The sequence below is a fragment of the Staurois parvus genome, unplaced genomic scaffold (genome assembly GCF_062004578.1).
Source record: "Staurois parvus isolate SC_StPar_1 unplaced genomic scaffold, SC_StPar_1.0 ptg000132l, whole genome shotgun sequence".
Taxonomy (NCBI): Eukaryota; Metazoa; Chordata; class Amphibia; order Anura; family Ranidae; genus Staurois; species Staurois parvus.
The window spans coordinates 819,547-835,722 of record NW_028317928.1 but is presented as its reverse complement, the minus strand read 5'-3'; the positions used below and the strand labels follow the sequence as shown (position 1 = coordinate 835,722).

General features: G+C 46.8%; 1 protein-coding gene across 1 annotated transcript; it reads left to right on the top strand.

Moving 5' to 3' along the window:
- Positions 1 to 1,453: 1,453 nt before the first annotated feature.
- On the top strand, positions 1,454 to 11,089 carry LOC149466114 (uncharacterized). Its single transcript, XM_089672768.1, has 4 exons — positions 1,454 to 2,321; positions 2,733 to 2,918; positions 3,005 to 3,128; positions 3,445 to 11,089. The coding sequence occupies exons 1-4, from the start codon at positions 2,112 to 2,114 to the stop codon at positions 4,887 to 4,889; spliced, it is 1,965 nt and encodes a 654-aa protein (XP_089528894.1). The 5' UTR covers positions 1,454 to 2,111; the 3' UTR covers positions 4,890 to 11,089.
- Positions 11,090 to 16,176: the final 5,087 nt, after the last annotated feature.

Genomic DNA, 16,176 nt, shown 5'->3' with positions numbered 1-16,176 from the left:
TGAGTGACATCGTGAGTTGTACAAACTCATTCCCAGTAAGGCTTTGCAATCACAACATTATGGGGAAAAGGGGGGCTGAGTGACACCATGAGTTGCTTGGACTCATTCCCAGTCAGGCTTTGCAATCACAAACTTTACATGGGTGGAAGTGGAGCTGAGTGACACAATGAGTTGCACGGAGTCATTCCCAGTCAGACTTTGCAATCACAAGACTTAGCATGGGGTGGGCAGAGTTGAGTGACACCATGAGCTGCACAATGTCATTCTCAGTCAAGCTTTGCAAACACAAGACTTAACATGGGGAAAAGGGGGTCTGAGTGACACCATGAATTGCACGGAGTCATTCCCAGTAAGGCTTTGCAATCACAAGACTTAGCATGATGTGGGGGGAGCTGAGTGACACCATGAGCTGCACGGAGTCATTCCAAGCCAGGCTTTGCAATTACAAGACTTAGATAGCATGGGGGAAAGGGGGGTTGAGTGACACCACTAGTCACTCGTGTCACCAGTAAACGGCTGTTAGTTTCCAGTGCTGATTGCAGGATAACCTAAGCAAACAAACATGGTGCTATGCATTTATCAGTGTACTTATGGCTACCATATGGCCAGTAATTCTACGTAGAACTTGTACTTTACCATTCCTCACTAGGACCTCTGTCCCCAAGTTCCCAGCTGCACCCAACAGCCGCACCGAGGACGACTTGGTACTTCTCATTCTATGAACTAATGGAGGGCCCAAGGAATAAAACATGGGAATAGTATGTGATCGGTGTCATTCGAAGGGTGCTAATGGAGTGCACCAAGGAATATAAAGTGGGAATTGTGTGATCGGTATCACCGGCATCCCCCTTAGCCATCGTATCGTATCTAAACAATCAATATTTGCAGTTTCCCCAACTGGAAGGATCTGCTAAGCGCTGGCCACACATGTATCGACTGATACGTCCGTTTCATTTAGTCACATGAAATATTTGATGCGAGAGGTCGTACGTGATGACATCGGCCCAATCTTCCACTCTGAGAAAAAAACAAAGATCTAAGGTGACCGATTTGGAAATGTATTGATGTCGCCATACAGCGAACGATCGGAATATTCCAATTTTAGTGAAGCCTGGAAATTTCATCAGAAGTCAATGCGCTCCCGAGTAAAGAATGGTTGATGGTGGCTAGATCTGATTGGAATGGTAAAAACGATCGTTCTATTGATCGATGAGAAAGCCAGTCATATGTTGGTAAGTGTGGGAGGAGCTCATATATGGGATGTGCTGTAATTAGAAATATATAAATAATATCTTTCTTCATAAAAGATCAATGGCAGCAATAACAATACATTGGTGACAGTTGGCCACAACAAAATGGTCCCCACTGCTTAAGCACCGAGGACACTTTTTTTCCCGTCTTTCAACTCTGCAATTCGGACTCGTTTTAAATAATTACACACTTGTATTCGTTGCGCAGCTTCATTAGGAACATCAGGGGTCTTCTGCCTAGCTTTTATCGCAGTTTGGAGCTGTACGCAGAGCGCATTGACTACGACAAAATGGCCGCCGCCTCACTGAGCTGAGCTCTAGCGGCATTCCATATATGGAACCGTCATGGCGACAGAGCTCAGCCCAGGCCAATCAGCGCGAGGAGTGGGCGGTCTCCCAGGAGAGCTCCAGCAGAAGGTGAGCAGGTAAAGGGAGACAGGGGCAACCGGAAGTGATTCTACCGGAACTTCCTGCTGCCAGGAAGTGTCCCAGTGAGGTTGAGCTGGAGGAGTGAGTATGGAGGGGTTGTTAAGGAGCATTAAAGGGAAATATTGGAAGGGAAACGAAGAGGAGTTGTCCTTTAAATGTGTAATGTGCAGCTAATAAGGACTCATGTATTCTAATATTTATTGTATTCCTTTATTAATATTCAAATAATAGTATTTATAAAAATATTGTGCATGTGTGACACCTGGGGTAGGAGCCAAAGTGTAACAGAAGCGACAGCTCTGATTTGCCGACGCCACATCCAAGATGGTGACAATCAATGTTCCTTTGGGGGGCACTTGGTTTGGCTAAAATGTTTTTTTTTGTTTTTATAGAGAAGACCCTTGTGATTTCGATACAGTTCTGTGTTGGGAGATGGGAATAGATCTATTAATGGAATCGATCTTGTGTCTCAGGTTAGGATCGCTTCATCACATGATCTTGAGCCTTGTTTGTCAGTTGTGTCCAACAGACCAGGGCGCCGTCCGGCCAAGAGGTGCCCAGAAGATGTACAAAGACCGAGATGAGATACAAGAGCGATTAATAAAGCTTACCCTGGAGATCCTATATCTGCTGACTGGAGAGGTGAGGAGGATTCTGGGAGGTCACATGACATCACTCTATTGATAAAAAGCAGACCTGACCGGAGAGGTGAGGAGGATTCTGGGCGTTCACATGACATCACTCTCTATTAATAAAACACAGACCTGACCGGAGAGGTGAGGAGGATTCTGGGAGGTCACAAGACATCACTCTTATCTCTATTAATAAAACACAGACCTGACCGGAAAGGTAAGGAGGATTCTGGGAGGTCACATGACATCACTTATCTCTATGAACAAAACACAGACCTGACCGGAGAGGTGAGGAGGATTCTGGGAGGTCACATGACATCACTTATCTCTATTAATAAACCAGAGACCTGACCGGAGAGGTGAGAAGTTGCATGGGGCAGGTAGCCATGTTTCCGTAACATATGATTATTTCATTACATAGGATTATGGACCTATGAGGAAGTCCGATGATCATGTGTCATCAAGCAACTGCCCCTATGTGTCCAAAAGATGGACCAGGAGCCCCACCATGGAGCCTCCACCTCCCTCCCTGACATCTGAAAGGAGCAACAACAACAAGAAGATTCTGAAAGTCACCCAGAACATCATCGATCTGCTGACAGGAGAGGTGAGCGGTGCCAGGAATTCTGGGACATTCTCCAGTAACAGACAAGGGATGTGTCTGGATGGTGACTGTATCATTGTGTGTGTCAGGTTCCTATAAGGTGTCAGGATGTCACTGTCTATTTCTCCATGGAGGAGTGGGAGTATATAGGAGGACACAAGGATCTCTACAAGGACGCCATGAAGGAGGACCATCCGTCCTTCACATCTCCAGGTACGATTTCGTCAAGGTCTAGTGCAAGGGTGTCAAACTGGCGGCCCTCCATCTGTTGCAAAACTACAAGTCCCATCATGCCTCTGCATTTGGGAATCATGCTTATAACTGTCAATCTTGCAATGCCTCATGGGACTTGTAGTTTGGCAACAGCTGGAGGGGCCGCCAGTTTGATACCCGTGGTCTAGTGGATTCTGAAGCCAGCACATTTTGTAATACATGTATATGGTGATGGTTATGAGAGACTGATAGGGCATGTAATGTTTCTGGTAAAGTTGGAGGAAACGTCCTAACAAAACACCATTTTACATTACAGGTTCAATTAAAGATGACAAAACCAAACCTACGTCTTGTTATCTTGAAAAGAAACCTGTGGAATGTGAAAAACATCTACCACACCCAGTCAATTCTAACCCTGCAGACTGTACTATGACCACACCTCCTCGTACGGAGGAGAACATTGGGTCAAGTGAGGAACATCTGCTGAACTTTGGCTCTTCTACACAATCCAGTCACACAGGTCCCATACTGACTCCTATTAAGGGCGAACTCCTCTCATTGGAAAAAGGAGACTGTCCCCCAAATCCCAACATTTCTACACCCCCACATCAGACACAATGTCCTACTCAGGTAAGGAAGGATCTCCCCTCACCTAGAGAACATCTCCCCGACCCTTATGTTTTTACGCATATAAATCTGGCACAGTCTGTGGAGGTCAAGGATGAACCCTTCCCATGTGAAGGAGTTTCTGAATCCTCTACTTCCACCCATCACATTAAAGAAGAACCTCTTTCAGGAGATGAAGACGATTTCACAGTCACCACATTTATTGTAGAAGATACCCAGTGCACATCTCCCGACAGCAAAGATTTTGGAGACCTTGACCAAAGTCTTCAGACCAAAAGGAACGGAGTCATCTGTTCTTTGTGCGGGAAGTCTTTTCGCTACAAAGTAGAGCTTCTGGCCCACCATCGAGTCCACACGGGAGAGAAGCCATTCCAGTGCTCCGACTGTGGGAAGTGTTTTTCCTCCAAGTCTAACCTCATCACCCACCGCCGGAGCCACACTGGGGAAAGACCTTACGCCTGTGAAGAGTGCGGGAAACGCTTCATTAGCAGCTCCAACCTAATCATCCACCGGAGGATTCACACGGGGCAAAAGCCATACTCCTGCTGCGTGTGCGGGAAGACCTTCAACAACAGTTCCTACCTCAGCCGGCACGAGAGAGCTCACAGCAAGGAGACGGAATACTCTTGTTCAGTGTGCGGGAAGTGCTTTAAGTACGGGACGTCTTTTGAGAAACACAAAAGGAGCCACGGGGAAAATAAGCCGTTCTCCTGCCCCGACTGTGGCAAGTGTTTTTCCCGGAGTTCTATTCTTGCCGTCCACCAGAGGACTCACACCGGGGAAAGGCCTTTCACCTGCCACGTTTGCGGGAAAGGCTTTGTTGTCCGGTCGCACCTCGTCGTCCACGAGCGCATCCACTCGGGGGAGAAGCCCTACTCTTGCTCAACGTGCGAGAAGTCTTTCGTCAGCTCCTCAGAGCTAAGGATACACCAGAAATATCACATGGAGGAGAAGCCGTTTTCCTGCCCCATCTGTGGTAAAGGCTTCATCTGCAATTCGGCTCTTATCCGGCATGAGAGGGTTCACACGAGGGAGACTCCATTTTCCTGCTCTGTGTGTGGGAGGAGTTACAGGAATAGGTCGGACTTTCTCAAACATTCAAGGACTCATGGGGATACCATCATGTTACAGTGAAAAGCTTCCATAGGTGGTGAATCCTTCACCAATGTTGACTAAACCACTCAGAGGAAGCCCCTGGTTTTTGGAGGGTTCTCTGAGTCTATTAAAGGCTCAAGCTTTTTAGGTGGACCTAGAAAATTGCCACTTCAACCGCGTGGCTCCCCGGACAGTGTTAGCCTAGTTTACGGGCCAGTCTTACTGCAAACTTGATGATGGTTGGTGGAATCACAAGTTCACTTAAAGCAGAACACTGGGAAAATAAAAATGTCCCTATGCAGTAGGCATGGGATAACTGCCCTTTTTGTCCAGGGAATTGGAGAGCCAAGATCTACTCCCCTAACTGGCAGATCCTCGCAGCGCAAGACCAGTCCCTGCTGCTCCCACCCTCCAGGCAATCTAGCGCGATGGACTGTTTGTGACGTCATCACACCCGTAGACTAGCTCTGGACGTGAGAACGGCAGGAACAGTCCACCGCTGGAAGTAGGGGAGAACCGTTTTCTGAAGGATCTGACTACAAGCTTTGTGTTCCCCCCTAGACAAAATGAGCAGTTAACCCATGAAGTGCGGGCACAACTCCCCATTGCGTGGGGGAAAAACATTTCCAGAGTTCTCCTTTAAGTCCCTCAGGAACTACAGCGGTGAAATAATCCCTTTTGGAACACCTCCCATTTTCCTGAAAAAAAAAAGTCATTCAGTACTAGACAGGATTCTACTGAATCCCCTTCTCTGTTGAATTGGCCTCTGTAGAAGTTCATTCAAGACTTGAAGTCAAACTGCAGCTTGATTTGCAGCACTGTCCTATGTGATACTGCACCGGGCATGGCAGCTTTTGGTGTTGCACGTTTACAGGGATGCAGGGTGACCAGTGTGCCCTGAGACAGAGCCAATCACTAACGTTGACGTTTTCGGTGAGGGTCATCCTAGCATCTGCAGGACCGAAGCAGGTAAGTATCTGAACGAGGGCTTGCAGGTTATGGTGAGAAAGTGCTAAAACCCGTAGGGGTGTCAAACTGGCGGCCCTTCAGCTGTTGCGAAACTACATTCAAGTCCCATCATTCTCCATGGAGGAGTGGGAGTATTTAGAAGGACACAAGGATCTCTACAAGGACATCATGAAGGAGTACCGACCGCCCCTCACATCTCCAGGTACGATGTGGTCAAGGTCTAGTGTAAGGGTGTCAAACTGGTGGCCCTCCAGCTGTTGCGAAACTATAAGTCCCATCACTCCTCTACCTTTGGGAGTCATGCTTGTAACTGTCAATCTTGCAATTCCTTATGGGACTTGTAGTTTGGCAACAGCTGGAGGGCCACCAGTTTGACAGCAGTGGGCTAAAGGGATCAAAACACCCTCCAACTAAATCCATGTATACCACAGAGAAGCCTTCTTAGAACAGAAGTTACAGTATTCATGTCTCATTCCATTTCCCAAAATCAGGATTATTGCTCATTTGAGGAAGTGGACGGAGCCATGCCAATCATTCCTTTCCATCCCGTCTGATAGATGCATAGGCTGGCGTATAATGTAAACAAAGCCTAATATACAGCCAGTTATTCCAAAGCTGCTTACAGCTTTTTCGGGCTTTCTAGGTTTCATCAGCGTAGTGTATGGAAACCACGGCTTCTATGGCATAGGGATGGGCCCCCCAATGAGACCATGTAACCATTCAGATATTGGTGAGAAGACTGAAGGAATCAAAAGGAACTCTAACTGAATCCGTGCACAGCACACTAGCTAGATATCCCTAAAATAAGATGTGCCTGCGGCTAATGGGATGTAAAGGAAATGATACTCATTGGCCCCGCCCACTGTCCTAAAAGAAGGGACATTTCTATTTTTGGGATATGTGATGGACTGAGACGTGAGTACCTACTGTTGTAACAAAGCTTGCTAAAATTCTTGTAGGGTATACAGCTTGGCAAAATCGGAATCAAATGGCAGGAGGGCCATGGTGCCTGTAATCGGCAGGAGGAGCAACCGCTGATGCAGCACTGTTATTGGCTGCACAGTGATGATGTCATGGGGAGATCATCCTACCCTACCGACTCCTGATCATCAGTAGGTGACCATGAGCTGTTAGTAAAAGCTCGGTCACGGTTCTGTTCTTCTGATTGAGTGCCCCTGAAAACAACACAGTGGCACATGGGTGTTAAGGCCTGCTTCCATGACTAAGCCCTGTGGGTGGGGCGAAATGCATCAGAGGTCATCACAGTGGCACATGGGTGTTAAGATCTGCTTCCATAACTAAGCTCTGTGGGTGGGGGGAAACACGTAAGAGGTCATCACAGTTGCACATGGGTGTTAAGGTCTATTTTCATGACTAAGCCCTGTGGATGAGGTGAAAAGCGTCAGTGGTCATCACAGTGGCACATGGGTGCTAAGGCCTGCTTCCATAACTAAGCCCTGTGGGTGGGGTGAAACGCTTCAGTGTCATCACAGTAGCACATGGGTGCTAAGGTCTACTTCCATAACTAAGCCCTGTAGGTGGGGGAAACACTTCAGAGGTCATCATAGTGGCATATGGATGTTAAGGTCTACTTCCATGACTAAGCCCTGTAGGTGGGGCGAAACGCTTCAGAGTTCATCACAGTGTCACATAAGTGCTAAGGTCTACTTTCATAACTAAGCCTTGTGGGTGGGGCAAAACGTGTTAGTGGTCGTAGCTTGGACCTGGGCTGCCTGAAGCTGCTTCTACTATAGTGACTGTCAGGTCCAGATGGTGTGCGGCACTCGGAGTTGTTTCTTTTCTTTATACCACCTGCTGTGCTGCCACATACAGTTATGGCCAAAAATATTGGCACCCCCGCATTCCTGTCAGATAACGCACCACTTCACCCAGAAAATTACTGCAATGACAAATGTTTCGGCATTGTCATGTTTATTTTGTTTTTATTGGTATGACATAAACAAGTGGAGAAACAAAAAAGCCAAATCTGACACATTCCACGCAAAACCCCAAAAATGGACCGTAAAAAATTATTGGCATCTTCTCAAAATTGTAAGAAATAATTGCATTCCAAGTCTGTGACGCTCCTGTAATTTTGTCATTAAACTCCCCAGTACCAGGTGATGACAACATAGAAATCACACCGACAACCAGTTATAATGGTGAAAAATGGACTCCGCCTTTCTGTTGTGTGTCTCTGTGTGCCGCATGGAGAAGAGAAAGAGCTGCAAAGAATTGTCTGAGGATTGGAGAACAAAAATTATGGAAAAGCATGGACAATCTCAAGGTTACAGGTCCATCCCTAGAGATCTTCATGTTCCTGTGTCCACTGTGCGCAACATTGTCTGGAAGTTTACAGCCCATGGCACTGTAGATAATCTCCGTAGATGAAAAAGAAAAATTGATCAACACAGGATTGTTTGAATGTTGAATAAAGAACCTCGATCAATTTACAGACAAATTCAAGCTGACCTTCAGGAATAGGGTACAACTGTGTCCGCTCGCACTATACGTTGCCATCTGATCGAAAAGGGACGCTATGGTAGGATACCCAGGACGACCCCACCGCTGACACAGAAATATGGTGGGAGACCCAGGACGACCCCACCGCTGACACAGAAATATGGCGAGAGACCCGGGAGGACCCCACCGCTGACACGGAAATATGGCGGGAGACCCGGGAGGACCCCACCGCTGACACGGAAATATGGCTGGAGACCCGGGAGGACCCCACCGCTGACACGGAAATATGGCTGGAGACCCGGGAGGACCCCACCGCTGACACGGAAATATGGCTGGAGACCCGGGAGGACCCCACCGCTGACACAGTAATATGGCAGGAGATCCAGGAGGACCCCACCGCTGACACAGAATTATGGGGGAGGACCCCAATGCTGACACAGAAATATGGCGAGAGACCCAGGAGGACCCCACCGCTGACACGGAAATATGGCGGGAGACCCAGGAAGACCCCACCGCTGACATGGAAATATGGCGGGAGACCCGGGAGGACCCCACCGCTGATACGGAAATATGGCGGGAGACCCGAGAGGACCCCACCTGCAGATACACAAATATGGCAGGAGACCCGGGAGGACCCCACCGCTGACACAGAAATATGGCGGGAGACCCGGGAGGACCGCACCGCTGACAAAGAAATATGGCGGGAGGACCGCACCGCTGACACAGAAATATGGCGGGAGACCCGGGAGGACCCCACTGCTGACACAGAAATTTGGTGGGAGACTCAGGAGTACCCCATTGCTAAAAAAGCCAGATTGGAGTTTGCCAAAACTTACCTGAGGAAGCCAAAATCCTGTTGGGAGAATGTGCTGTGGACAGACGGAACAAAATAGCAGCTTTTTGGTAAAGCCCACCATTCTACTGTTCTCAGAAAAAGCAATGAGGCCTTTAACCCCTTCATGCAGAGCGCACGCAAATATGTGGCCTCTTGGCATCTGGGCCTTGACGCTGAGCGGCCGCATATTTCCGTGCAATTCGAAAATACATATGTGCGTGCGCCCTGTGTGCTCCCAGCACATATGTCTGTGACTCACGGAAAGGTTCTGATCTCCCCTTTTCAATCGGGACCTCTTCCGAACGTGTGACGGCGAAACACTGTGGTCACATGACCTTAAAACCCTGCCCGCCTCCCGACTTCTGAAACTCTTAAAGGGCCGGGAGGCGCCGGCACGAAGTGGTTACAGAAAAGAATTCAGTTCCTCCAGTCACACATGGGGGGGCTCACTGATGTTTTGGGGTTCCTTTGCTGCTTCAGGCACTGGATGTCTCGACCGTGTGCATAGCATTATGAAATCCAAAGAATTCTAGGGTGCAATGTAGGGCCCAGTGTCAGAAAGTTGGGTCTCTGTCAGAGGTCATGGGTCTTCCAGCAGGACAATGACCGAATGCAAACGTCAAAGAGCCCTCAGAAATGTTTTCAGACAAAGCGCTGGAGGGTACTTGTCAGGAATGGACTCACCACTGGTGGTGCTGTCGCTCACTTGCTCTGTGGGCTGCAGTACCAGCTCCTACCAGAGGGTGCTTTCGGCAGCCAGGGTCTCACTCCTGCAATCAAGCAATTACCTGAGGCTGATTGCAGGAGGTCTATTTAAGCAGGACCAGGCCTGCAATCAGTGCCTTGGTGTTTGTTTCCCATGAGCCCCTGTACCTGGTATCCTGTGAATCTTCTGTTGCCGACCTCTGCATTGTTCCTGACCCTGCTGACCGTCTCCTGTTTAACCCCTGGCTTGCCTGACCATCCTTCTGCCTGATCCTCTGTATCGCGCTGCCCGTGAGTTACTGAACCCGGCTTGTGACCCTGACCGTTCTCTGCCTGCTCCTTCGGTACCTCGCTGCCCGCACGTTGCTGACCTGGCCTGCCTGACTATGCCTTACGTTACCCAAACGATCTATCCATCCATCCCACACAGATCTGTCCCTGTTACCAGGTCTGCCAGCCTCTTCACGTCAGGGTCCTTTCCCCGCACACCTCTGACGACGGTCTCTACCATTGCCGGACGTACTCAGGGGTTGCGACCTAGTCTCAGTCTGCTCCAAGTCCATCCCCACCATCAGGGGCCCTGGTGAATAAGCAGATTGGGACTTCGACCCCGCGCCCTGAGGAACCCCGTGCTGTGGGCTGCTAGAGACGCCGCCAGGCGATGCTTAACAGTTCCAAATGACCTGCCTGACCATTCCACCTCCAGCCCTGACTACACCTGTGTTCCCACACATTTCTGGTCATACCCAGATCCCTAACAGGTCTGAACTGGCCAGCAATCAGTCCAGATCTCCATCCCATAGAGCTCCTGTGGAGAGATCTCAGAATAGCAGTTGGGGAAAGGAACTCTTCCAATCGGAGAGACCTGGAGCAGTTGGTGAACGAAGAGCGATCCAAAATTCCAGCAGAGAGGTGGAACTCATTGATGGTTACAGGAAGCCATTGATTTCAGTTATTTCTTCCAAGGGGTGCGCTACCAAATATTACATTGAGGGTGCCAATAATTTTGTCCAGTCCATTTTTGGGGGTTTGTGTGGAATGTGTCAGATTTGGATTTTTGTTTCTCCACTTTGGTATAGGGGGGTGTGATGTACGTTTTGCTGCCAGCGCTTATAGCGAACGGTTCCCATTCAGCAAAAAGATTGTGGGTGGGGGAGGGTACTTTGTACAGCAAGTCGTATAGCAAGTTATTTATTGGACTCTGCTTGGCGTATATCTTCTGTTCAGAGAGAAATGATCAAAATGTAATAAAAGCAATAAAAACACACTCGGTGTCTGGCGTTCTTATTCACCTTTGATTCAATCTGCATTTACATGTTCCCCATGCCCCCTTTTAGAAGGTGCCCCCCTCGCTTCCTGTCCAAGGAACCAGAACAGGAAGTGATTTCTCACTTGGACAGAAAGTAAGAAGAAATCTCCCCTACGGGGGGCGCAGCAATACAAATGTAATAGATGTGTTAATTCTTCTCCACTTCAATGAAAATATATATATTCCTATTGCTGTGTCCCTGCTGGGGAGATTCAGTCTTGCACAGGTGTACCGGCTCCTCCCCTTCAAGCTTGCACAGGCGTACCGACTCCTCCCCTTCAGTCTTGCACAGTTGTACCGGCTCCTCCCCTTCAAGCTTGCACAGGTGTACCGACTCCTCCCCTTCAGTCTTGCACAGTTGTACCGGCTCTCCCTTAAGTCTTGCACAGGTTTACCAGCTCCTCCCCTTCAGTCTTGCACAGTCGTACCGACTCTTCCCCTTCAGTCTTGCACAGGTGTACAGGCTCCTCCCCTTCAGTCTTGCACAGGTGTACCGACTCTTCCCCTTCAGTCTTGCACAGGTGTACAGGCTCCTCCCCTTCAGTCTTGCACAGGTGTACCGGCTTCCTTCCCTTCAGTCTTGCACAGGTCTACCGGCTCCTCCCCTTCAGTCTTGCACAGGTCTATCGGCTCCTCCCCTTCAGTCTTGCACAAGTGTACCAGCTCCTCCCCTTCAGTCTTGCACAGTTGTACCGGCTCCTCCCCTTCAAGCTTGCACAGGTGTACCGACTCCTCCCCTTCAGTCTTGCACAGTTGTACCGGCTCTCCCTTAAGTCTTGCACAGGTTTACCAGCTCCTCCCCTTCAGTATTGCACAGGTGTACCGGCTCCTCCCCTTCAGTCTTGCACAGGTATACTGGTTCCTCTCCTCCAGTCTTGCACAGGTATTCCGGCTCCTCTCCTACAGTCTTGCACAGGTATAATGGCTCCTCCCCTTCAGTCTTGCACAGGTGTACCGGCTCCTCCCCTTCAGTCTTGCACAAGTTACTAGCTCCTCCCCTACAGTCTTGCACAGGTGTACCGGCTCCTCCCCTTCAGTCTTGCACAGGTATACTGGCTCCTCTCCTCAACTGAAATGGCTTTCTCTGATGTCACTGCAAACGCTTCTTCTCACAATGTGCTTTAAAACCTGCAAACAGTCAGATAGAGCTCCGCCTCATTTCCTGGCTGAAAGACGTCCAGCATCATCTAGCGCTTTCCTCCCTAGTCTGTCTCTGGCCCGCCACTTTCATTTATTGGATTTCAGTTCTTTCAATCATGAAGGCTCAGCATCACATGGGGGCATTTACTGCTTCCCCGCCGCCCTTTAACAGAACTACTGCTACAGAGCGGCAGGGCTGTGCAAAATCACGTGTATATATATGTGACTTTAGGGAGCGCACATGCTGCTCTATCCGCACCGCCATTGGTGGCTACAGCTGTCAATCACCTGGTCCTCGCCAGTATTACCCACTGGCACCCGGAGATCACTGAGTATCACTGACGGGGGAAAGATCTAAATGTAAACAATGCAGGTCTCTCCCATCAGGACCAGTATGCTGCAGTGTATGGCTCTGCATATCAGCGTGCTTACATAATAAAACACACACAGCGCACAGTTAACCCTTTGATCCCCCCAGATGTTAACCCCTTCCTGCCCAGTGCCAGTAGTACAGTGTCAGTGCTTTTTATTAGCACTGATCACTGTATTGGTGTCACTGGGGATGTCAGTGACACCAAGTCAGTTTCCCCCCCCCGTGTCAGAATACCCGCCGCAGTCCCGCTATAAGTCGCTAATCGATGCCATTACTAGTATAAAAAAAAATAAAAACAAAAATCCCAGTATATACACAGCCATTTGTAAATGCTATAACTTTCACGTAAACCAATTAATTTACACGTATTGGGATTTTTTTTGTTAGCAACGACACGGAGCGGAATACATTGGACGAAATTTGATTTTTTTTAAATGTTTAAATAAATTTAACCACTTCTTGTCCGGACACTTTTACCCCCTTCCTGTCCAGGGCAATTTTTAGCTTTCAGCGCTATCACACTTTGAATGACAATTGCGCGGTCATGCAATACTGTACCCACATGAATTTTTTTGAGACAGATAAAGCTTGATTTTGGTGGTATTTATTTACGGCTGGGATTTTTATTTTTTTTTACTATGTAAATGAAAAAGTCCAAAAATTTTGAAAGAAAGTGTTTTTTTTAATAAAATTTTGCAAATAAATAATATTTCATCATAAATCTTGGCCAAAATTTTTTCCGTTATTTGTTTAGTAAAAAAAAAAAAATCCAAATTAGTTTATAACCGAAAATTATAATCTTAAACATTTTTTTTACATTTTTATTTTTTTATATTATTTTTTTTTTACATACTGTCACCCTAGCAGTACAGTGTCACCATGGAGACACTGTGCTACTTGTGGGGGGTGATGAAGATTTTTTTTTTTTTTTTTTTTTACACTGATTGCTTTTACACCCATATAGAATGTAAAAGCAATCATTTCTCTTTCTCTCTGTCTGCATTCTTGCAGTCATTGAGAATTACTGAGTGAACTGTGAGTGGTCACAGCTTGTCACATGGTACAAGGCTGTTGTGAATAGCCTTGTACCATGTGACCTCTGTGATCATTCACAGATTTCACACATAGTAAGCAATGATGTCACAAGTGACATCTTGCTTACTACTTTGCATGTGATCACTGATTCGCCAATCAGTGATCACATGATCGGGACCTCGTACAGAGGTCCCGTCCGACGATCGGTGTTTCACTGTGTCCGGAGGACACAGCAGGCACCGGAACGCGGTGGTGCGCGCTCCCAGGGAGCGCGCACAGCTAGAAAAGGCGGGTTCCGTTTATGAACGGCAACCCGCCCCTGGACTGCCACCGCCCTGCCGTTTATAAACAGCAGGCTGACGGCAAGAGGTTAATAGCAAAAAGTCCAAAATATAGTTTTTTTCAAAATTGTCGGTCTTTTTTTTTTATAGCGCAAAAAATTTAAAAACCGCAGAGGCGATCAAATACCACCGAAAGAATACTCTCTTGGTGGGAAAAAAAGAACATAAATTTCATTTGGGTGCAGCGTTGCATGACCGCACAATTGTCAGTTAAAGTAACGCAGCGCCGTATGACAAAAAATGGCCTGGTCAGGAGGGGGATCCTCTGGAGGGCAAGGGGTTATTTAGGGCATTGCGCACCCAAATGCAGCCAGCCTCGAACGCCCCCTCCTCCAGGTTTCTATCCACCCCTCAAGGAGTTTCTCTGACTCCTCACAGACCAATCATCAGCATCCGCATGCATTCCGGTACTTGTTCTTGTGACAGGTTCTCTTTAACCCCTTCCAGTCCGGACACTTTCACCCCCTTCCTGTCCAGGCCAATTTTCAGCTTTCAGCGCTATCACACTTTGAATGCAAATTGCGCGGTCATGCAACACTGTACCCATATGATATTTTGGAGACAGATAAAACTTTATTTTGGTGGTATTTTTTAACCACTGGGATTTTTATTTTGTTTTGCTATATAAATGAAAAAGTCCACACATTTTGAAAAAAAAAAAGTGTTTTTCTTATAAAATTTTGCTAATAAATAACCTTTCTTCATAAATCTTGGCCAAAATGTATTCATCTTTTTAGTAAAAAAATATAATAACCCAAATTAGTTTATAACCAAAAATTATAATTTAAAAAAAATGTTTTTACATTTTTATTTTTTTATATCATAGTTTTTTTGTATTTTTTTTAACCTACTGTCACCCTAGCAGTACATTGTCACCATAGTGACACTGTACTACTTGTGGGGGGTGATGAAGATTTTTTTTATTTTTATAATGATTGCTTTTACACCCATAAAGGCTGTAAAAGCAATCATTTCTCCTCTCTCGCTGCATTCCTGCAGCCATTGAGAAATACTGTGTGAGCTGTGATTGGTCACATGGTACAAGGCTGTTGTGAATGGCCCTGTACCTTGTGACCTCGGTGATCATTCACAGATTTCACTAGTAGTAAGCAATGATGTCAGAAGTGTCATTACTATTCATGTGATCACGGATTGGCCAATCCGTGATCACATGATCAGGACCTCACACAGAGGTCCCGTACAGCGATCAGTATTCCTCCAGACACAGCAGGCACTGGATCACTGTGCTGCACGCTCCCAGGGAGCGCGCTCAGGCAGGGAATGCAGGAGGATGTTTATAAACGGCAACCCGCTCCTGCACTGCTTCTGTCCCGCCGTTTATGTACATGGGCCGGACGGAAAGGGGTTAAAGGTCTAAGACAAAGGGGTCTGTTTTTAAAACCTTTGTTGGACGAATGTCACAAGCTTTCATTCAGGCTGCATGAAATTTCCCTGTATTTTCTCTACTTGGACTTCCTATACTCATCAGCTCCCTCTAGTGACCAAAATGCAACATTTTTCTGAAATACTTCAATTTGAAAATTTAGCACATTTTTGACCACTAGATGGAGCTGATGATCATAGGAAGTCATAGCAAAATAGAAATTACAGGAAAAAATTTGTGAGGCCTGGACGAAAGCTTGTAACCCTCATTCAAGGAATGTTTTATAAATTGCCCCTTAGAGATGTATGTATGCAAAACAACTAGGAATTAAAAACAACACCATTCATTTCATATCTGATTTTCTTTTTTTTATTAATATTCATTTAATAAAATCAGTATCGCCATCGTATGGTCGACTTCCAAACTGCATTTAGCCAAATGTACGAAAGTAGCAAAAGATAGTTTAAAATATATCAGTAAGAAAAAAAATTAAAGATTTAAAAATATTTTACATTTTCTTTCTCAGCAGTACAATGTAATTACTATGTAATATAGTTGCCTTTTAAGTGTCATTTAAAAGGACAACATCACAAAAAAAAAAAAAAACTGTGAACCTAAACCAATTTCATGGTCTCCGCTCTGGCTTCTATGTCCCCCATTTGGTATATTCCACTGAGAGTCCGCCCTGGCTCCATATAATCCCCAGAACAAGGAACGAAATCGCATACAAGCCCAGCATGTAATAGCCCACATGGAAGCAAAATATATTTTA